Source organism: Indicator indicator, chromosome 3, assembly GCF_027791375.1.
Source record: "Indicator indicator isolate 239-I01 chromosome 3, UM_Iind_1.1, whole genome shotgun sequence".
Taxonomy (NCBI): domain Eukaryota; kingdom Metazoa; phylum Chordata; class Aves; order Piciformes; family Indicatoridae; genus Indicator; species Indicator indicator.
Window position 1 is genome coordinate 10,770,121 of NC_072012.1, and position 22,942 is coordinate 10,793,062.

The 22,942-nt window shown below is 49.8% G+C and overlaps 1 protein-coding gene across 4 annotated transcripts in view; it reads right to left on the bottom strand.

Moving 5' to 3' along the window:
- Window positions 1-958: 958 nt before the first annotated feature.
- The window catches only part of UBE2H (ubiquitin conjugating enzyme E2 H), a 62,508-nt gene continuing 40,524 nt past the window's right edge, over window positions 959-22,942 (bottom strand). The window contains exons 2-6 of one of the 4 annotated variants that reach the window (XM_054399438.1): window positions 14,318-14,502; window positions 13,800-13,839; window positions 13,317-13,369; window positions 10,222-10,350; window positions 959-1,230 (exon numbers count right to left, since the gene is read on the bottom strand). In XM_054399438.1, the coding sequence (XP_054255413.1) occupies window positions 1,106-1,230; window positions 10,222-10,350; window positions 13,317-13,369; window positions 13,800-13,839; window positions 14,318-14,393 (423 nt within the window). In that variant the 5' untranslated portion in view covers window positions 14,394-14,502 and the 3' untranslated portion in view covers window positions 959-1,105. Of the gene's footprint in view, window positions 1,231-10,221; window positions 10,351-13,316; window positions 13,370-13,799; window positions 13,840-14,317; window positions 14,708-22,942 lie in introns of those variants that run through there. The other 3 variants (XM_054399437.1, XM_054399435.1, XM_054399436.1) reach the window with 3 other exon arrangements.

Consider the following 22,942-nt stretch of genomic DNA (forward strand, 5'->3'; position numbering starts at 1 on the left):
AAAGAGGGGAGCCAAGCTCCATAATCCAGACCGAGGAGGTGAATCACAATCCATGAAGAAGGCTTTACAAAGTCCAAAAAGAAAGAAAGAAAGGAGGAAAAAAAACCCCAAAAAATCCCAACAAAAAAGCTCAGTGGTTGTCAAAGTCCTTACAAGTTCAGGAGGGGCAGGCAGGAGTCCACATATAAAACTGGACTGAAAAATCCAGAATTAAGCTCAGAACAGCTCCATGCACTTGTACTGTTTGTTTTTTTTTGTTTGTTTGTTTCTCCATTTGTTTTTTGTTTTTCTCCCATGTGACTCCACACAAAATACCATCAGCAGCAAAGCCCAAGCTGAAGGAGCTACCTTTTAAATCCACTGTGTTTGATCTTCTCTACATTACTGAGGCAAACAACCATTCCACGTCCAGCTGAGGTGGTGTCTTTGGAAACAACTGATAAACAAAATAAAAAAAAAAAAAAAAGGCAAAATATCTTGGTTTTAATTTCATTTTTGTGTGTGTGTTTTTGGTGGTGTTATTTTTTTCTTTTTTTTTTTTTTTTTAACTAATTACCTACCTAAGCAAGGGCAGCTTTCATAGCTGACAGTTCAGTAGCGCACACACACAGAAAAAAAAAAAACCAAAAAAACAAACAAACCCCAACCAAACCAAAAAGAAAACACAAAAGAAAGAAAAAAAGAAGTTTTTGACTTGGCCAAATGGAATTTTGAATGCATGCATTTGGGCTGCATACTGCTACCCCCAACAAAATTATTATTATTATTATTAATAATAATAACAAAATTATGGAATGTGGGAAATATGCTATGCACCTTGGGTTGAAGAAATGACCAAGAAGAAGAACAAAACAAACCAAAAAGGAAAAAAAAAAAAAACCAAAACCCTAAAAAACCAAACCAAAAAGGAAAATAAAATAATAACAATAATAATAATAAATCAAGATCTAAAGGGTGATGATAAGAGATATATCAATGCTATTATTCATAAAAACCTTGTTTAGTAATAAAAAAAATTGCTTTTGTTTAAATATGAATATTATAGTCTGCTTCTCGTGGTTAGGAAATTAAAGAGTCTCTCTGAAAAGCAGGTTGCCCTCTTTTACTACAACTCCATGTCTTGAGCTTCATCTTCCGAGAAGTCGGACATGGAGCTCTCGGATGAGCTGTCCCCGGTGCCTTCTTCCTGTTCTTTTAGTGCTTCTTCTGTTGCATATTTCTGAATGTACTCTGTGGGAGGAAAAGACAAAAAAGGTAAGCAGCAAATAGTTGGGAGGTCATCTGTTCTTTTGAGGACTTGGGTCACATCACAGAACGTCAGGGGTTGGAAAGGACCTCCAAAGACCATCTAGTCCCAGCCGCCTGCCAGGGCAGGAACACCTAGGGCTGGATCCATTCCAGTGTGACCTGCTCTAGGGGATCCTGCTCTGGCAGGGGGGTTGGACTGGATGATCTTTGGAGGTCCCTTCCAAACATTCTGTGCTTCATTCTGTGATCACCTAGACTAGAATCATAGAATGGTCTGGGTTGGAAGGGACCTCTAAAGGCCATCTAGTCCAACTCTCTCTGCAGTAAGCAGGGGGCTGCCCAGAGCCCAGTTGAGCCTAAAGAAGATTGTCCCCAGATTTCTTCTTGGCCCCTTTAAGTCCTGAAAAGCCACCAGAAGGTCTCCCTGGAGCCTTATCTTCTCCAGGTTGAACAAGGCCAACTCTCTCAGCCTGGCCTCACAGCAGAGGGCTTCCAGCCCTCCCATCATTGCTGTGGCCTCCTCTGGCCCTGCTCCAACAGGTCACACTTCTCTCCTGTGCTGAGGACTCCAGACCCAGACATGAATATTTGAGAGTTAACCCAAGAGGGAAGAACAACCCCCACTGAAGCCAAAGCTGTGAGCCAGACAGAAGTGTAAAGAAGGACGGCCAGAGAAGACAAAGCAGAAGACTACTCAAGGGAACAGCTGCAGAAAGAAACCTGGGGCTGCCTCAGGCTCTGTTTTCACAGCCACAACTCTCACAGCCTGCTTCAGATCAAGAAGGACCTGCAGGGTGCCAGGCTGGCACGCCACAGGCCACCGATGGAAACCATGTCTCACAGTGGGGGCTGAAACCATGCTGGCTTCATGCATCCAGATCAACACCTTGAACTTCAGCCAAGAGCAAGCAGGAGAACTGGTTTTACTGGGATTCCTGCAGGCAGGCAAAGGAGCTGCTGCCAGCTCAGGCTGGTGTGGCTTTCACAGTCACCTCTGTGCAGAGGGACAGAGCAAAAAGGCAACACAAAGAGCTGGATTCAGTCTGCCAAACCCTTCAGAGGCCCCATCCCTGCAGACATTCAAGGCCAGACTTGATGGGACCATGGGAAACCTGATCTAGCTGGAGATGTCCTTGCTGACTGCAGGGGGTTTGGACAAGACAACCTTGGAAGGTCCCTTCCAACCCAATGGATTGGATTCTGTGATTCATGGCTGTGACCTCTCTGAGATCCAAGCTGGGGTTGGTGTCCCCAGCAGGCAGACAAAGCCTGCTCCTCACATGCAGAAGGGGACAGGGGTGAAAGGTTGCCACAAAACTGGCTTTAAAAAAAAAAAAAAAAAAAAAAAAGGTGCTCATCCCTCAACCTCAAGCCCTCCTCTTATTTAACTCTTTTCCACCTCACACTGAGAAAGCAGCTTCATGGCCTGAAGAAGTGTTATAACCTCATGATCTCAACAGCAGATCCTCCATAGCAGAGGACATGGACTCTGGGGAGGAAAGGGCTGTTGTGCTCATGTTGCTGCTGGGGAATTTCAGCTGTGAACTTCTTATTTTTCCAGAAAGGACCTAACATTTGACAAAGCCTCCTCCAAAGAGCAGTATTAAAAAACAGAAGAGGGAATATCACCAGCCCTTCCAGCTCCAAGGTGAGAGGTCTGTGAGGAGCATCTCTGCCCTCCAGGAGCACAGGTCATCACATTTTATTCCATATCATACTGGCAGGTGGATGGTTTGCAGCAGGACACATCTAATGCCAGAGAACTGCTACAACACAGCCTTTAGACTGTGCTTTGCAGAACCTGGTTCCTCTTAAAGCCATCCCTCCTGCTCTCTCCATCACCATCCTTCAAGCCTGCTGGGAGGGACAACACACTCCACAGAGAGACCTGCATCATCTTCATGGTTTCTTCACCCCCCCAGCCCCCAATTTCTGGAGTTGAGGTAAGGACACCAAGACAAAATGTGTTATTCTGGGTTCAGGAGCATAGTAAGGAAAGAGAGACTGAAGACAACACTTCATAAAATCACAGAATGGGTTGGGTTGGAAGAGACCTCCAAAAGTCATTTAGTCCAACCCCCCTGCAGTTCAGCAGGTACATCTTCAATAAGAGCAGGTTGTTCAGAACTGCAAACAACCTGACCTGGAATGGCTCCAGGGATGGGGCATCTACCACCCCTCTGTGGGCAACACCCACAGCATCAAAAAGGTCTTCCTTCTCTCCAGTCTACATCTCCCCTTTTCAGTTGCAAACCATCCCCCCTTGTCCTGTCACAAGAGGCCCTACCTAAAGTCTGTCCCCAGATTTCTCCTAGAATCCCTAAGTCCTGAAAGGCCACAAAAAGGTCTCCCTGGAGCCTTCTCTTCTCCAGGTTGAACAATCCAAACTCTCTCAGCCTGGCGTCACAGCAGAGGGCTTCCAGCCCTCCCATCATTGCTGTGGCCTCCTCTGGCCCTGCTCCAACAGGTCCATGTCTCTGCTGTGCTGAGGATTCCAGAGATGGATATGGCACTCTAGGTGAAGTTTCACTAGAGTGGAGGGGGAAAGCACTTCATGGAGGAGCTCCCTTGGCAGATCTGCCCCACCCTGAAAGGCTGGAAGGTTCTCCAGTGAGCTTCAGCTTCTCCATCTCACCATGCAGTCAGCTTCAGTCTGACTGATGAACATCATTCACCTGCTCACTTGACCTGTAGGAGCAGCTTTTCAGATCTGGTTTAGAAGAACTTGCTAAGAACTGATAGAACATTGAACCATGTCAACACTGGGAAGCATGGAGCACTCAAGGTCTTGGATTTCCTTCAGGCTGCTGGAGCCCACACAGCATCAACAAAAACAACCTTGTCCTCCAGTCCTGGCCACTCTGAACCTGCTTTCTTGGAAGGTGCTTGACCATGGCATCATGAAGCTAGGCCCTGCTTGATCAAGCCTACTGCATGGACAATAGGGTTTCAGAGTCTGGGGCAGGGACCCTTTGCCAAGAGGTGGACACTGCAAAGACAAGTTTGTGAGACACAGCTAATAAAGATGTGAAGGACCGAGGGAAGCAGAGAGCCAACGACGAGAGGGACCGAGGGAAGCAGAGAGCCAACGACGAGAGGGACCGAGGGAAGCAGAGAGCCAACGACGAGAGGGACCGAGGGAAGCAGAGAGCCAACGACGAGAGGGACCGAGGGAAGCAGAGAGCCAACGACGAGAGGGGCCGAGGGAAGCAGAGAGCCAACGACGAGAGGGGCCGAGGGAAGCAGAGAGCCAACGACGAGAGGGGCCGAGGGAAGCAGAGAGCCAACGACGAGAGGGGCCGAGGGAAGCAGAGAGCCAACGACGAGAGGGGCCGAGGGAAGCAGAGAGCCAACGACGAGAGGGGCCGAGGGAAGCAGAGAGCCAACGACGAGAGGGGCCGAGGGAAGCAGAGAGCCAGCGACGAGAGGGGCCGAGGGAAGCAGAGAGCCAGCGACGAGAGGGACCGAGGGAAGCAGAGAGCCAGCGACGAGAGGGACCGAGGGAAGCAGAGAGCCAGCGACGAGAGGGGCCGAGGGAAGCAGAGAGCCAACGACGAGAGGGGCCGAGGGAAGCAGAGAGCCAGCGACGAGAGGGGCCGAGGGAAGCAGAGAGCCAGCGACGAGAGGGGCCGAGGGAAGCAGAGAGCCAGCGACGAGAGGGACCGAGGGAAGCAGAGAGCCAGCGACGAGAGGGACCGAGGGAAGCAGAGAGCCAACGACGAGAGGGGCCGAGGGAAGCAGAGAGCCAGCGACGAGAGGGGCCGAGGGAAGCAGAGAGCCAGCGACGAGAGGGGCCGAGGGAAGCAGAGAGCCAGCGACGAGAGGGGCCGAGGGAAGCAGAGAGCCAGCGACGAGAGGGGCCGAGGGAAGCAGAGAGCCAGCGACGAGAGGGACCGAGGGAAGCAGAGAGCCAGCGACGAGAGGGACCGAGGGAAGCAGAGAGCCAGCGACGAGAGGGACCGAGGGAAGCAGAGAGCCAACGACGAGAGGGGCCGAGGGAAGCAGAGAGCCAACGACGAGAGGGGCCGAGGGAAGCAGAGAGCCAACGACGAGAGGGGCCGAGGGAAGCAGAGAGCCAACGACGAGAGGGGCCGAGGGAAGCAGAGAGCCAACGACGAGAGGGGCCGAGGGAAGCAGAGAGCCAACGACGAGAGGGGCCGAGGGAAGCAGAGAGCCAACGACGAGAGGGGCCGAGGGAAGCAGAGAGCCAACGACGAGAGGGGCCGAGGGAAGCAGAGAGCCAACGACGAGAGGGACCGAGGGAAGCAGAGAGCCAGCGACGAGAGGGACCGAGGGAAGCAGAGAGCCAGCGACGAGAGGGACCGAGGGAAGCAGAGAGCCAACGACGAGAGGGGCCGAGGGAAGCAGAGAGCCAACGACGAGAGGGACCGAGGGAAGCAGAGAGCCAGCGACGAGAGGGACCGAGGGAAGCAGAGAGCCAACGACGAGAGGGACCGAGGGAAGCAGAGAGCCAACGACGAGAGGGACCGAGGGAAGCAGAGAGCCAACGACGAGAGGGACCGAGGGAAGCAGAGAGCCAACGACGAGAGGGACCGAGGGAAGCAGAGAGCCAACGACGAGAGGGACCGAGGGAAGCAGAGAGCCAACGACGAGAGGGACCGAGGGAAGCAGAGAGCCAACGACGAGAGGGACCGAGGGAAGCAGAGAGCCAACGACGAGAGGGACCGAGGGAAGCAGAGAGCCAACGACGAGAGGGACCGAGGGAAGCAGAGAGCCAACGACGAGAGGGACCGAGGGAAGCAGAGAGCCAACGACGAGAGGGGCCGAGGGAAGCAGAGAGCCAACGACGAGAGGGACCGAGGGAAGCAGAGAGCCAGCGACGAGAGGGACCGAGGGAAGCGGAGAGCCAACGACGAGAGGGACCGAGGGAAGCAGAGGAGAGCCAACGACGAGAGGGACCGAGGGAAGCAGAGGAGAGCCAACGACGAGAGGGACCGAGGGAAGCAGAGAGCCAACGACGAGAGGGACCGAGGGAAGCAGAGAGCCAACGACGAGAGGGACCGAGGGAAGCAGAGAGCCAACGACGAGAGGGACCGAGGGAAGCAGAGAGCCAACAGAGCAGAGTGCCTTTACATGAGAGTGTGGGTTGGTAGCAGAGCACAGGCAGAGCTAAGGAGATGGGATGCCAAGATGACCTATCCTTGTAGAGGCTACTCCCTTCCCAGAGCATTCCAAGAATTCATCTCCTTCTGGAAACCCAGGAGTTGTTATTGCTTGCACAATCCAGCAAAGGGAATCCAGGTTCCATTTCTCTAAGACTCTGCATGTGCTTGCATGACTCTATGCTGTGGCCAAAGCCACCTAAACAACTGCTGTAGCAGACCCCAGACTGAAGGTTCTAACCCTAAGAATGAGTCTCCAGCAGCACACTGGTAATACAAGAAAAAAAAGCAGCTCCGTGGTGAAGGACCTGGGAGTGCTGGGAAACAAGGTCACCATAAGCCAGCAACATTCCCTCATTGCCAAGAAGACAAATGGTGTCTTGGGGTACATGAAGAAGAGTGTGGCCAGCAGGTGGAGGCAGGTTCTCTTCTGCCTTCATCTCTGCCCTAAGGAGGCCACAGGGGTCCAGTTCTGGGCTCCCCAGTTCAAGTGAGACAGGAAACTACTGGAGAGAGTCCAGTGGAGGCTCCAAAGATGCTGAGGAGCCCGGAGCATCTCTGAGGAGCAAAGGCTGAGAGCCCTGGGGCTGTTGAGCCTGGAATAGAGCAGCCTGAGAGGGGATCTCAATGCTCAGCAAGAGCTAAAGGATCTGTAGGGGCCAAAAGGATGTGGCCAGACTCTTGTCAGTGGTGCCCAGTGACCAGAGGAGGGGCAACAGTCACAAACTGGAACCCGGCAGGTTCCATCTGAACATGTGGAGAAACTTCTTTGCTGTGAAGGTGCTGGAGCCCTGGAGCAGGCTGCACAGAGAAGATTGTGGAGTGTCCTCCTCTGCAGAGATTCCAAACCCACCTGGCCATTGTGATCCTGGGCAAGCTGCTGTGGAGGACCCTGCTTTAACAGGGTCGGACTGGATGATTTCCAGAGGTCCCTTCCAATCCTCACCATGCTGGGATTCTGGGATGATAATGGATGTTGACAAGGTCCACAATACATCCTTCCTTGTTTGGGTTTCATCCCAAGAATCACAGGAGCTACAAAAGCTTGGGCCACATCTCCAAGCCTCCACCCATCTCTGCACTACCACACAAGTCCCCTATGTGCTCATAACTAAAAAATGAGAAGCAGCAGCAATCAATTATGCATCTGCTCTTCTAAGCTTCCCAGAGCAGAGGCGCTGCTCCAATCCATCCCATAAGTTTAACATCTCCAAGGCTATTTTTAAGCCACTACAGTATGAGGCACCACAGTTGGTTAGCTTCATCTTATCCTTGTCACGCAAGGCTGGGAAGAGACAGCAGAGGCAGGACTCTTGGGCACCTGGAACATCAGCCACCTTGTAAGCACTTAACGCTCCTTCTGGATCATCTTCAGGATGGAAATGAGGGAGAAGACTATCCTTGGCATGTCAGGATGAGAGAGTAGGGCTTGGCCAGCCTCCCTGAGGGATGTTCATAGAAGCATTTTGGCTGGAAAAGACCAAGTGCAGCCACTCTAACTCTGCTCATGGTGCCACATCACGTCCCTCAGCACCACATCTGCAGCTTTGGAACGCTTCCAGGGATGGGGATTCAGCCACCTCCCTGGGCAGGGTGTTTCAGCGTTTAAGAACCCTTTCAATGAAGAAGTTTCTTCTGATGGTGGACCTCAACCTCCCCTAGTGCAACTTGAAGCCATTTTCTCTCTCCCTCGTCCCTTGGGAAAAGTGACCAACACCCAGCCGGTGCCAATCTCCTTTCAGGGACTCGCAGAGAGCCAGGTCGTCTCCCCTCAGTCTCCTTTTCTCCAGGCTCAACAACCCCAGTTCCCTCAGGTGCTCCTCACAAGCCTTGTGCTCCACACCCTTCACCAGCCTTGTTGCCTTTCTTCGGACCTGCTCCAGCACCTCAATGTCCTTCTCGGAGTGAGGAGCCCAAAACTGACCCCAGTTCTCAAGGTGTGGCCTCACCAGTGCCCAGTCTGGGGGACAATCCTTGCCCTACTCCTGCTGGCCACACTCTTGCTGATCCAAGCCATGATGCTGGTGGCCTTCTTGGGCACACACTGGCTCACCTTCAGCTGGCTATTGACAGCAGCAGAAGCTTTGAGCTTCCTTGAAGCTCCTGCTGTTGGCCAGCTGCAGTTTATTTGCCTTTTTCCTTGGGATTTATCCTCTTTCACTCCATCGAAGTACAGAGGACACGCAAAGCGTCCCCTGTGCTGGGCCTGGAGATTTTATCTGACAAACTATTTTGCCTGGAAGCTTTGTCACACAAAAGCCAAACAAGCAGTGGACTTCAGGATACTGAGCAGGCCAGGTCTGCAGGGTAATTGTTCTGATCCTGTCATGGAGCTGTCAAGGGAGTCAAGCAGAGCGAGCTGAATAACTCAACATTGAACTCACAGCTTTGCTTGCCCTCATTTGTAATTCCACCCTCAAACAAAAAAAAAAAAAACACCTTGCAGCTGTAGAGTCATTTCCTAAATTCATAAGATTCATAGAATGGCTTGGGTTGGAAGAGACCTTCAAGATCATGCAGTTCCAACCTCCCTGCCATGGGACACCTTTCACCATCCCAGGAGGCTCAAGGCCTCATCCAACCTGGGCTTGAACACCTCCACTATTCTGATTTTTTAAATCTTACTTCTGATGTTTGAAAGATTAATTCCTTTTGTGTCTCACTTGTCTGCTTGCTAAGTCAGTTCTATCTCCAGACCTGGGAGCCTCCCCCGATGCCAAGGAGGTGCTGACCCTGCTCTTCAGCCTTGCCTAACGTGCTCTTTCAACCCTTCCAGGAGGAGACACACCAGCTGCCTCACTGGTTCTGCCAGTGCTCACCTACCCTCACTGGTCACTGTTAATGTTTAGCCTGGGCAGCCCCAGTTGAGTTACACATCTGTGACCACATCCTGGTCACCCTGAGCACAGGACAAATCATTCCCTGCCCCTTTCAAGGCACCTTTGACATGTCAAAGTTCACAACCTATGTTCAGTACTCTAGATTAAGCTCCTCCACTTCTTTCCCTTTCACCTGTTAAGACACATCTCAGCACAGGACAGATATAGATCTGTTAGTGCAGGGCCAGAGGAGGCCACAACAACGAGGGGAGGGGGCTGGATGCCCTCTGCTGCGAGGCCAGGCTGAGAGGAGAAGAGAATGTTCCAGGGAGACCTTCTGGTGGCCCTTCAGCACTTAAAAGGGGTTCTAGAAGAAAGCTAGGAACAGACTTTTGAGCAGGGGCTGTTACGACAAAGGGTGATGGTTTTCAACTCAAAAGAAGGAGATTTAGACTGGAGGGAAGGAAGAAATTCTGTAGGTGAACCTGCTCTGGCTGGGGGGTTGGACTAGGTGATCTCCAGAGGTCCCTTCCAATCTCTATCATCTTGTGATTCTGTGACCTGCTGACAATTCCTGATGTCTCCAACAGCATCACTAATGCCTTGATTGCTGCCCTCAGATCACAGAGCTGCTATCAAACCACCTTCCAGCCAGGAACTGTGCAATTGGATGCTCCCATTTCAGCTTAACACTTTTCCTTGTCTCTTCCTCAGCAGGGCACCTTTTCTACCAAATCATTTTTCTAGCCTCTCCAGACTGAGGTGAAACCTAACCCAGCTTTGCTTCCAGCCTGCCCTTAGGGTATCTTAATGATTTAAACCCCACTGCATCCATGGCAGCAGCAGCTCACCCGCCTCTTTACTTCAGTTTAAAATGGACAGAGACCTTCAATGAGACCTTTAAAAGGTTCCCTTCCAACCTAAAACGTTTTGTGACTGGCCACTGACCTCATTCCTCCAGGGTGGAACTCACAGGAGCTTAACCCTAAGCCCCCACCCATTCCATCCCTGTGTTCACTTCCTGTCCTCACCTTTAATTTTCTGTTTGTATTCTTCTGGTCGGTGGAGGTACATGGCTGCAGCATCACCATTTAGAGGATCTATAGGGTTGGGATAGGCCAGCAGCTGGGGCAGGAACGATTCAAATATGTTGGTGAGATCTGGAAGGGAAAGACAAAGTTGTTCATGGCCACAGATCCAAAGGCAACCCAATTAATCATCCCACAAAGAAAAAAAAAATAAACATTGAGGTCCTTCACCCCCCACTGAATTCTTCTCCTATTTCCACCTTTTTCTATCACCCTCCTTAAATGTGCTCTGTCACTAAATTATCATATCCCAAGCATAAAGCTTCTTCCAAAGTGCTTTAGATGACTGTGTTAATAGAAAGAGCAACCAACAAGTCCCTCCTCCAGCTCCAAACAATTTGCAGAATGTGAAGAGCTCACATTAACACCTTGGGGCCAGTTGGCATCTTGTCACTAAAGAATCCACAACAGGAAACGTCCTTCTGGTGCCGATGAGTCATTTGTGGAGACGAGAAACCTCCTTCCCACATCCCCAAGATGACACTTCAGTGGTGGAGGTGCTCAGAAGCAAGCCCTGTGCTACCATTTCTCCTTGGGAGCCTCAGAAGAACCTTGTACACCCATGCAGAGCAGAGATTAAACCCCCAGTGCTGGGGCTATGCACCAGGTTTGGTCACAGGACAGCTGTTGGTAGAGGCAGAGCAGCGTGGGGGCCTCTCTGCTGGGTTTTGTTTGTGAACGTTCTACTCATCTTCTCTCAGGATCTCTCTTTCCTAATTAAAATGGGTGTCTCTCTCTCTCATAGATTCATAGAACAGTTTGGGTTGGAACACACCCTCAAGATCCTCCAGTTCCAACTCCACTGCCACGAGCAGGGACACCTTCCACTAGACCAGCTTGCTCAAGGCCTCAACCAACCTGGCCATGAGCACCTCCAGGGAGGAGGCACCCAGAACTTCCCTGGGCCACAGAAATCCTGCCTGTGGACATGCATTATCAGTCCACACCAGTGTGGATCAAAGTAGAACTGCTGGAAGGGAAGCTCAACATTGTTTTGGGTCAACCATGTGAGCAGCTTTGCCATCTCAACCCATCTCTTACAGGAAGAAATTGGTGTGACTCTTCTTGGGCTCACACCTCTCTGAGCTTCATGGAGCTGCTAAACTTAGCCACATCTCATGGTGGGTAAAGTCCTCAGAGCCCATCACTGTCTAAAAGACTAATCAAAATGGGTGGGCAGTTATAGGGAGGCATCTCCAGGAGGTCTCCCTGTGCACATGGTTACACAGAAATCCCAGCATGGTGTGGGTTGGAACGGACCTCTGGAGATTATCCAGTCCAACCTCCCAAAGCAGAGTCACCCACAGCACACTGCCCAGCATCACCACGGCCAGGTGGGGTTGGAATCTCTCCAGAGATGGAGACTCCACAACAACCTCTCTGGGCAGCCTGCTCCAGAGCTCCACCACCCTCACACCAAAGAAGTTTCTCCTCATGGAACCTCCTGGGTTCCAGTTTGTGACTGTTGCCCTTTGTCCTGTCCCTGGGCACCACTGACAAGAGTCTAGCCACATCCTCTTCATGCCTCCTCCTCTCCCCTACCCCCAGGTACTTCATCTCTGAGCACTGATCAGATCCCCTCTCTCAGGCTGCTCTCCTCCAGGCTCAACAGCCCCAGGGCTGTCAGCCTTTCCTCCTCACAGAAATGCTCCAGTCCCTGGTTACTGCAGCTCTGGGCTGCAACCACAGAAAACCAGGTTCTAACTCCATCAGCAGCAAAGATACAGCTGCAGAAGCACTGCACAGGAGGTCCAAGCAGATCTTTGCCAACGCTCCATGTTACCACCTCTGCAAGTCCACCAACAGATGTGCTTCCAGATCTTGCTCAAGATCATCGAATGAGACACTGAACAGGCTGCCCAGGAAGATTGTGGATGCAGCCATCCCCACAATCTGCAGGTGGCATTTAAAGCTGTGGAACACCAGCACATGCTGCACTGAGCTGGATTCTGCTGCTGAACCATTCAAGATCTGCTAACACCATTTCAACTCCTCCACCTCACATCAAATCCTCCCAAGACCCAAGAGAATCCTCTTCTTCCATGAGCACTTGGGTCAGGGTTAAGCTGAGCCTTCACCACAGAACCAGGTGAAGCATACTCTGTGCATCTACTACACTCCAGGCATTTTGATGAGGAGTAAAGTTCAACAAGTTGCTATAGCAATTTCCCACCCAGGATTCACAAAGCCTGGGGTTTCCTGACAAAGAGAGCTTGTGAGGAATATGAAGTAGCTCACCCCTCTAGCTTCAAAGCTTCAGCTCCTAGAGGTGAAAATCAGCTTTTCATGGAAGAACATGAAGGATTTGATGTGCACATTCTCCTGAATACTCTTACACAAGAGTGGAGAAGAGAAGGCTCCACGGAGACCTTCTGGTGGCCTATCAGGACTTAAAAGGGCTGAGGCAAAAGCTGGGGACAGACTTTCTAGCAGGGCCTGCTGTGACAGGACAAGGGCCAATGGGTTTAAACTGAAAGAGGGGAGATTTAAATTAGATGTACAGAAGTGTCCAGTTCTTCCACTCCATGGACATCCTGGGGCAACAGGCACAAACTGGAACCCAGGAAGTTCCATGTAAGCACAAAGGAAAAAATTCTTCACGTTGAGGGTTGTGAAACACTGGAAGTTTACCCAGAGAAGCTGTGGCTTTCTATCCCTGGAAGTCTTCAAGGACAGATTGGGCAGGGCTCTGAGTAACCTGACCTAGTTGAAGATGTCCCTGCTCATGGAAGATGGCTTGTAACTAGGTGATCTTTAATGCCCCTTCCAACCAAAACAGTTCTGTGATTCTATGAATAGATTGAGTGATCCTTCGTGAGATTTATTTTCACCTCTCTGGCATAAAAAACAAATCTATGAAAGCATTTTCACATGAAAATCTTGCTGTTCTCATGATCTTGGCTCTGTGAGGAGCCTAAAACTTCAGCAAAACAAGCAACCACCAAACCAAGAGTTGGCCTAAGATCATCAAGCTGTGTTATGTTAACACACCAAATAAACATTAACCCGATCAACTTTCAGGGAAACACCAAACTCACCGTAGAGAGCTGTCCAAGTTTGATTGATTACATCTAGACATACAGTTCCTGACCTGAAACACATGGAAAGGGATGGAATTAGACACAGTCACACTCAAGAAATACTCTGGGGATTTAAGAAAACCTAACCCCACCTTCCCCTGCCCCACTGTTTCAAGGCAAGCTCTGATTTATCCCTCTTTTGTGGTTAACAAAGCCTTTGAAAATGTGAATCTTCATCCTCTGCTCAAAAGAAAATAAATTGGAACCTTCACTGAATGATTTGGTCCATATGGAAAGACTAAAGCAAAAGTGGCTCCTCTTAACAAACCTTAAACTGGGGAAAAAAAAAAAACAACCCAAACAACCCACAACGTGGCAAAACATCTCCCACTCTGGGCTTTTTAGATTGGTGAAAGCATCCTGAGCCCATCAGGAAGCCAAAATGAAGTTAAGAGTGAGACAAATCCCTTGGACAAAGCCCACCTGAGGCAATCTACTTACGCTTCGTCGATGTTGGGATGGAAAATTTTATTCATGAATCCTGCAAAGAGACACACTAGTAAATAACAGCAAACAAGAGGAGACTGGAATTTACTGGCCAAGGACTCATCTGACTGGTTTCAATAAAACCCCAGCCTTGGCTATGCTATATATAGCTATGTAACCTTTAAACCACACAGGCAGCGTTCTGCCCCTCAGGGTCCTTTGTCCATCCCCTCAAAATTCAGCAGAACTCCCTCTCCCCAGTGCAAATCCCACCACAAAGGTTCTGTGCTGCAGTATTATCAAGCTCAGCAGCACCATCAAGCACCCAGGTTTGATAAGGAGTTATCAAAAGCTTCAAGGATCTTTGGGTTTAAACCAAAACTTCCAGCTCGACATTTGCTGTGTGATTTAATTTTTTTTCAAATGCCTCTATGAACTTGGAAGTTGCATTTGTCAGCCAGTCAGGGGCAGGAGATTGATTGCAGAGAGATGAGACTTTGAGTTTTGCACCAGAACAGCAACGAATTTATCACCTGGTACCTCTGGGCTCCTAGAAAACAGCTCAACTGCAAGGTCTGGAATGAGAGAGCTCAGCATGTCTTTGTCCATGTCAGGCTTCTAGATTTGAGTGTTTTCTTTCTTCTGATTTGCAAATGGAATTGTTTCAGTGGAACTGGTGGTTCCAAAACCTTAGGACATCATGGGAGAAGATGTCTCACTGCAGTAGATGTGAGACATGTTTTCTAGTTACCTGCTTGAATCTTGAGTTCAAGTCAGATGGCACTTCAAAAATACCCTCCCTTTCAGTTTACAGAACAAAGATATTAAGGGATTCACAACACAACCTGTTTCTGTAGAAATAAAGCAAATCCACCCCAAAAGCCAAGTGAAGCATTGCACATGATGGCTGAGAGCAGAGACAGATTCACAGACTGCACAGAGTTGGAAGAGACCCTCAAAGGTCATCATGTCCAACCTCCCCGCAGTGAGCAGTGACATCTCCAACTAGAACAGGCTGCCCAGGGACACAACAATCTTGAATGTCTCCAAGGACAGGGCCTCAACCACAGCCCTGGGCAGCCTCTTCCAGTATTTCACCACTCTTGTGGTGAAGAACTTCCTCCTGATGTCCAATCTAAATCTATCCAGCTCTGGTTTCAATCCATTGTCCCTCATCCTGTCACTACAAGCCTTCCTAAACAGTCCTTCCCCAGCCTTCCTGTAGGTTCCCTTCAGGTACTGGAAGGCATAAGGTCCCCCTGGAGCCTTCTCCAGGCAGAACAACCCCAACTCCCTCAGCCTATCCTCACAGCAGAGGTGCTCCAGCCCTTGGATCATCTTTGTGGCCCTCCTCTGGACTCGCTCCAACAGTTCTATGTCCTTCCTATGCTGGGGACAGCAGAACTGGACACAAGCAAGGATCATGATCACAATCTGAGTGACAGCATGGTTGCCCACCTGGGCTAAGAGCTGACATATGGATTGAATTCCTTTTTTCCTCCCCATGTATTATGACACCAACATAATTTCATGTTCATACTGCTGGGATTTTGCACAAATAGCAAGCGAGGCCAAAATCATGCCCAAAGCTGGAGCAAGCTGAAAGGACCACCAAAGAACTGCACCAACAGCTCCACCCTAACAAAGGCCTTTCAGGAATATTTTGCCATGACTGAGCTTCAAAAACTGAAGCAGGCTTGAAAAAGCCATCAAATATTTACATTATGGCAGCTCTGACAGGTTTAAATCAGGTCACAGATCCATTATGCTGGCACTGGAGAGAGCTGCAGTGAGCATTGATCCTGACTCTTAATCCTGTCTCTGTCTTAGGAGGGGGAAAAAAAAAAATAAAGTTCTGGTAAAGCAGAACAGAAGAAAGGATGGGGGAAGGCTTGAGGAAGGCAGATTTAGACTGAAGATGAGGATGAAATTCTTTCCAAGGAGGGTGGTGAGGCACTGGAACAGGTTGCCCAAGGAGATTGCAGATGACCCCTCCCCCTGAAGGTGTTCAAGGCCAGGCTGGAAGAGGCCCTGAGCAACCTGGCCTAGTGGGAGGTGTCCCTGCCCATGGCAATGGGGTTGGAACAAGATGATCTTTAAGGTCCTTTTCAACTCAAACCATTCTGTGAACCTGTGAAGACATCAAGTAACAGGAATAGGATGGCAAGATGTAGAGCTGCTGAATTAAACACTTTGTTCTGGTATGTGGGATGCAGAGCAGCTCTTTTTTAACCCAGCTAGACCAGAACCCCAGAATTGTTTTGGCTGGAAGAGACCTTGAACATCATCAAGTCCCACCATCAACCCAGCACTGCCAGGTCACCACTGAACCATGTCCCTCAGCACCACATCTCCATGGCTTTGAAACCCCTCCAAGGGACAGGGACTCCACCACTGCCCTGGGCAGCCTGAGCCAGGTCCTGACAACCCTTTTGGGGAAGAAATTGTTCTCATGTCCAACCTAAACCTCCCCTGGTGCAGCTTAAGCCTGTTTGCTCTCATCCTGTCACTTGTTCCCTGGAAGAAGAGACCAACCCCCACTATGGATGCATAGAATTGTTTCAGTTGGAAAAGAATTTCAAGATCAAGACCATCACCATGGCCATTAAACCATATCCTAAAGTGCCATGTCCACACATTTCTTGAACACCTCCAGGGACAGTGGCTCCACCACCTCCTTAGGCAAGCTGTTCCAACACCTGACCACTCTTTCAGGAAAGAATTTTTTCCTAATATCCAACCTAAATCACCCCTGGCACAACTTGAGGCCATTTCCTCTTCTCCTACTGCTCATTCCTTGGGAGAAGAAACCAACCCCATCTGTCTCCAACCTCTTTTCAGGGAGTTGTAGAGACCAGTGAGATCTTCCCTCACTACAACCTCAGAAGCTGTAGGGAGAATGTTAAGGGATGGAGGCATCCCTTTCATTTTGATTTTCTGATCATCTCACCCATATCCTAGGACCTTCTACCAAAGCCACCTGCAGCTGGCTGAACAAGGCTGTGATACAAACCCATCTGTAAGGTTTTGGACAAGCCTTCATTCACACACCTGAGTGTTTAAGCTGCCTGTCAATGGAGAAGAGTTGTCTGCTCCAGCACGTCCTGTGCTGAAAATTTCTAATTCTTCTCTGGCATCTTTGCCCTCAGCCCAAGGCAGGAACAATCTCTTCTTTCACATTGTCCTTTCTCTCAAGCTTTGCAAATGATACAGTTGTTCTTCAAGATAGGACACCAACACCCCCTCCCTGTGCTTCCTAGGTTGTTGCAACATCATCTTGCAAGTCTTCAAGGTTCCCTCAGTCTCATTCTCCTACAGATATAAGCAGGCCAAAAGCAGCTCTGTTCTTACCTCTTTCTGCTGCCCCAGAAATTACCTCAAACCAGTACTTCCTCCTCTATTTGAGCTGGAAAGTCTCCTGCAGAGACAAAGCTTTAATGCTGCTCTATCAGGACTGACTTGCTCTGTAATTATTTTCACAAATACAAAAGACAAAGCAGGCTTCAACAGCCAGGGAAAAACGGAATTCCAACTGGAAGAGGAAGTCCCCAGTTAAAAAAACAAACCTCCCAAGCCAGCACAAACACTGGGGGAGGTTCACTGCTAATAGTCCTGGACACAGCACACCCAGATAAACCATGGAGAACTCCAGATGAGCACTGCTGGAAAGCAGCTCTGTGGAGAAGGACCTGGGAGTGCTGGTAGAGATCACCATGAGCCATGCCCTTGTGGCCAAGAAGGCAAACGGCCTCCTGAGGTGCATGATAAAGTGTGGCCAGAAGGTCAAGACATGAGTGAGGACACAGCTGGAGTCCTGGGTCCAGTTCTGGGTTCCCCAGTCCAAGAGAGACAGGGAACTACTAGAGAGAGTCCAGTGGAAGCTCCAAAGGTGCTGAGGGGCTTCGACCATCTCTGTGAAGAGGAAAGGCTGAGAGCCCTGGGGCTGTTGAGCCTGGAGAAGAGCAGCCTGAGAGGGGATCTGAGCAATGCTCAGCAAGAGCTGAAGGGTGGGGGGCAAGAGGATGTGGCCAGACTCTTGTCAGTGGTGCCCAGTGACAGCATGAGGGGTAGTAGGCACAAACTGGAAGCCAGGAGGTTCCATCTGAACATGAGAAAATTCTTGGCTGTGAGGGTGTTGGAGCCCTGGAGCAGGCTACCCACAGAGGTTGTGGAGTTTCCTTCTCTTAGAGAGCTTCCACCCCCACCTGGCCATTGTGGTCCTGGGCAAGCTGCTGGGGGTGACCCTGCTTTAGCAGAGGGGTGGCCTAGTTGATCTGCAGAGGTCCTTTCCAACCCTTAGCATTCTGTAATTCTGTGACTCCATGACGACTTCCTAAAGTCAAACTCCTGATTTTGGGTTCTCACCACAACCTGGAGCATGAAGCCAAGGTCACAGCCTGAGCAGCTGTGACTCTGTGTGCTGGACTGACTGTGAACACTTCACATTTAAAAAGCACATTCTCACTGCCCCCTGGAAAAGCCACTCCTGTGGAGGAATCTGAGCAGCACAGAGGCTACAGGTTCCACAACCTCTCTGGGCAGCCTCTTCCAGTGCTCTCTTTTCAGAGGGACACCAAGATCCAGGACTATTTTTGAAGGTGAACCAGGACTGCATAGAATCTGTATGGACATAAAGGGTTTGGGTGAGAACAGAAAATAAACTGTCCATCCAAACAGGCAGGGTGCTGGATCCCCATCCCTGGAGGTGTTAAAAGAGTAGATGTGGCACTTTAGGGCATGGCCTGATGCTCATGGAGGTGTTGGACCTGATGATCTTAGAGGTCTTTTTTAACCTTAATGCTGCTATGATTTTATGACTCCATGCAAGGAGTTACACAACAGAAAGGGACACATCTGTTCTGATCCTAGAAGATGCTGAACCAATGTGCAGATGCTGACCTTCCAAACTTGCTGGCATTTCTGCACTAGCCCTGGAGTCATGGCTCTGTGGGTTGACAGAAATGTGTGAAGAGAAAGGCACTTTGAAACCTCAGCTAACTGAAAGGCTTTCAATCTTCTTGGTGCTGCAAACACAGCAACACTCAAAGAGCTCCGGTTGCTGGATGTTTTCCAGTATGACATGATGTTCTCTCACCATGCTCAGGCCTATAGATGACTCTAATCACAGAACCCTTTGGTTGGAAGAAACCTTCAAGATCACCAAGTCCAACAGTTAATCCAATGCTCACCACTAAACGTTGTCCCTACACAGCTTTTAAATATCTCCAGGGATGGTGACACCACCACAGGCAGCTTGTTTCAGGCCTTGAAAGCCCTCCAGGGGAACAAATTGTTCCTCATGTCCACCCTAAACGTTTCCTGGTGCAACTTGCCTGTTTGCTCTCATCCTACCACTTGTTACTTGTGCACCCAGGGCATAGAGATGCAGTTGGGTCAAAGCAGTGACTCGAAGAGTTAAGTTCCCAAAAACCAGCTAGAAGGCACTGCCAGAACCAACATGAGCTGCTTTGCCACCAAGTTCTTCAAGAATCATAGAATTGTTTTGGTTGGGAAAGACTTCAAGACCATGGAGTCCAATCATCAATCTAAAACCACCAGGGCCATTAAACCATGTCCCAGAGTGCCATGGCCACATATTTCTTGAACACCTCCAAGGATGGTGACTCCACCATCTCCCTGGGCAGCCTGTTTCAATGCCTGACCACTCTTGCAGTACCAAAGTTCTTCCTAATATCCAACCTAAGCCTTCCCTGGCACGATTTCAGGCCATTTTCTCTCATTCCATCACCTGACACCAGGGAGAAGGGACCAACCCCACCTCACTGCAACCTCCTTTCAAGGAGTTGTAGAGTCAGAAGGTCTCCACTCATCTCCTTTTCTCCAGGAAGAACAACTCCAGGTCCTTCACCAACTGCATTGCCCAATATCTGGGTAACTTGAGGTGCACTGAAGACTCTCAAGGCACTTCTACTTGTCCTGTGGAGCAAAAAAGCTCCTGCAAGAGGTTGTTGCACATTGATTGTTCCCCTATCACTACACCTACAGGAATGGACTGTGATTTAGAAAGGGTCTCCTACCTTGGTACAGCCCCCATAGAACCACAGAAGGGTCTGGGTCAGAAGGAACCTTAAAGATCATCTAGTTCCAACCACCTGCCATAGGGAGGGAGATCTTCTACAAGACCATGTTGCTCATCTACCATTGAGGACTCAACTTGGGAGATAAGAAGGATCAGAAAACAAGGCTGGAGATGGTCTCCTTGCTCTTCCCACAGCTTCAGCTGCACAGTGCTGGCCCTGCAGCAACAGCAACCCTTCGGCACTCCTTGGAGCTTCTCCCCCAAGTCAGGAACCGACCACAATCCAAGCAGCAGCACTTCAAAAGGCAGCCTGCTGCTTATCTGAGCTCAAAGTACAGCCACAGCATAGCTGCTGGCTTAGCTGAGAGGTCCCCAAAGGAGACCTTCTCTTCCCCTGCAGCACAGCTATCGAAGCAATCCTGGTGCTGCTAGCCCTGTGGATGGATAGAGGAACAGCAGCATGGCAGCAAGCACAGCACTGGCATGAACGTGGGCTTCACATCTTCTAGCTCAGCTGGGGGTCACCTGCATGGTGAACCACACCAGTGATACATTCAAGAGGACTTCCCACCAGCTCTGGGGGAAATGTGCCAGAGTGGAGCTGCTTTCTATCCACATCCCCATCCCAAACTCACCACTGCTTGCTCTCTTTGCTCATAAAATGAAGTCAACTGGACACTTCACCACCCAACCAACTTGTGACAGCAGAATTCCTCTCTATGCCACCACAGTGCCAAGCCAACAGCTAGCAGGACTAGTGTGTGTAATCATGCAGTGCAACAAGACTAAGCCTCAAAGTTTTACTTTTCCATAAGAGATTGAGGCCAAGTCACAAAACTGCTCAGACTTCCTGGCCAGTGAGGTGGGAAGGTGGTTACAGTCTCTCTGAAGCAGGGTGTAGGTAGTTTTAAGCACCACACCAAGTCAACCTGGCTTAGGAGACCACCCAAAGCTCATGCAGAGAGATCAGCACCCAAAAAAACCCTTGTGTAGAGCACAGAGAGGTCAAAAGCAGCATTTTAAAATCCACACCAAGTCACCATGGCTTAGGTGACCACCCAAAGCTCAGGGCAGAAAGTCTGTGCACAGAGATCAGCACCCAGAAAAGCTCATGTAGAGGTCAAGAGCAGTGTTTCTAAACCCCACACTAGGCCAACATGGCTTAAGTGACCACTCAAAACTCAGGGCAGAAGTCTATGCACACAGATCAGCACCCAACAAAGCTTATGCAGAGCACAGAGAGGTCAAGAGCAGCATTTTTCCTCTGCTTTTTTTACCTAATGGAAAAAGATCTCCCAAGTCCTCCTGCAATGTTGCCAGCCAGATAAGATTAGGCTCCACATAATGTTTATTCCTTCCCCCTGCCCAAACACCCAAAAGCCTGTGAGGGAACACAAATTTAAACCCACATTGCCCTCATTTCAGAGGCTACCTTCTTGTGTAAGTGATCACGAGCCTGCCACACACCACAGGCTGAGAAACAGTGATTGGGGATGAAGGAGAGGGCACTAGGGCAAGGCCTCTGCCCTACTCTTCCACACAGTAGCCCTGCAGACTGGGACAACTGGTTTCTTGTGTGGCTGGTCTCCATTTGAAGGGCACAGGATCTGTCCACCTCCAATGCCACCTGAGAGGAGTCCTTCTGACTCTCTATGACTCCCTGAAAGGAGGGTGGAGCCAGGTGGGGGTTGGTCTCCTCTCACAAAGAAGTGATAGGAAGAGAGGAAATGGCCTCTAGTTGCACCAGGGAAGGCTTAAGTTTGACATCAGAAGAAACTTCTTCACTGAAAGGTTCCTCAACCCTGGAACAGGCTCCTCAGCGAGGTGGTTGAATCTTCATCCCTAGAGGTGCTCAAAAGCCACACAAATGTGGTGCTGAGGGACATGATTTAACATCAGACTTTGTAGACTTAGGGAGTGGTTGGACTTGATCTCAAAGGTCTTTTTCCAACCAAAACCATTCTGTGGTTTTAAGTGCAGCACTCTCAGGTCAGCAAGTTCTCACTGGTAAAGGCAAAGATTTGTTTTTCATGAAAAGGGGCCTACAGGACACCTTTTCACAGGGTCCTGTGGAAACGAACACCTACAGGTCCCTTTTCACAGGGAGGGACTTTTCACAAAGGCTTTGTTGTGACAGGATGAGGGGCAATGGCTTTGAGCTGGAAGAGGGGAGATTCACCCTGGAGATTAGAAATAAATTCTTCAGAGTGAGGGTGGTGAGACACTGGAACAGGTTGCCCAGGGAGGCTGTGAATGCTCTCTCCCTGGAGGTGTTCAAGGCCAGGTTGGATGTGGCCTTGAGCAACCTGGTCTAGGGGAAGGTGTCCCTGCCCATGGCAAGGGGGTTGGAACTAGGTGATGTTTAAAGTCCCTTCCAACCTAACCCTTCTATGATTCTGTAAGATTTGGAGGTTAGGAGCCCGAATATATAGGAGTCAAACACGTTAGGAGGCAAATAAAAGCTGTGCAGTCACACAGAGGCATTCACAGACAGCATGGTGGTGATGCAAGGAGCTGGGTAGCACCAGCTTGCCCACAGCAGAAGTGGAACAGTTTATGTTACCATACTCCAATTCTAGCAGCTCTTCAAAACAATACCATAAATAATTCTGTGGCAGCCTCACAGCAGGGAAGATCAGGACAGCAAAATATGTCTGAGAGATGATGGAAAAACAGTGGCAGAGCTAAAAACTCCGGATCCTCCTGCTCAAGAGCAAACTGCTGAGGGATTTCTTCATGGAAGGGGAAAAGAAAACCCCAAAACTGAGGGATCCTTCTCAGAAAGGGGGGGAAAAAAAAGAAAAAAAAAAAAAAATCAAACCACCAGTCTGCAAACTGATGGATAAGAGCAACAATGTCTAGAAAAACATGCACAAAGCACTGCGCAGTATCAGTTCATCTCATGGCTTAGGTGCAACCATCACCTGATGCCCAGGGCTTCAGAGACTGGCACAGAGGGCAGCAAATCTGTGCCAAGCCAGGCTGAAAACACCAACACACAGCCCCCAGCCCGTTTTGTCAGGCTGTTGCCATTCTCCTGATGGATAGTAAGAGGGAATCTGCGTCAGACCCAGGTGGAGACAGCGACACAAATGACTTGTGAGGTGTCTCACTTTGC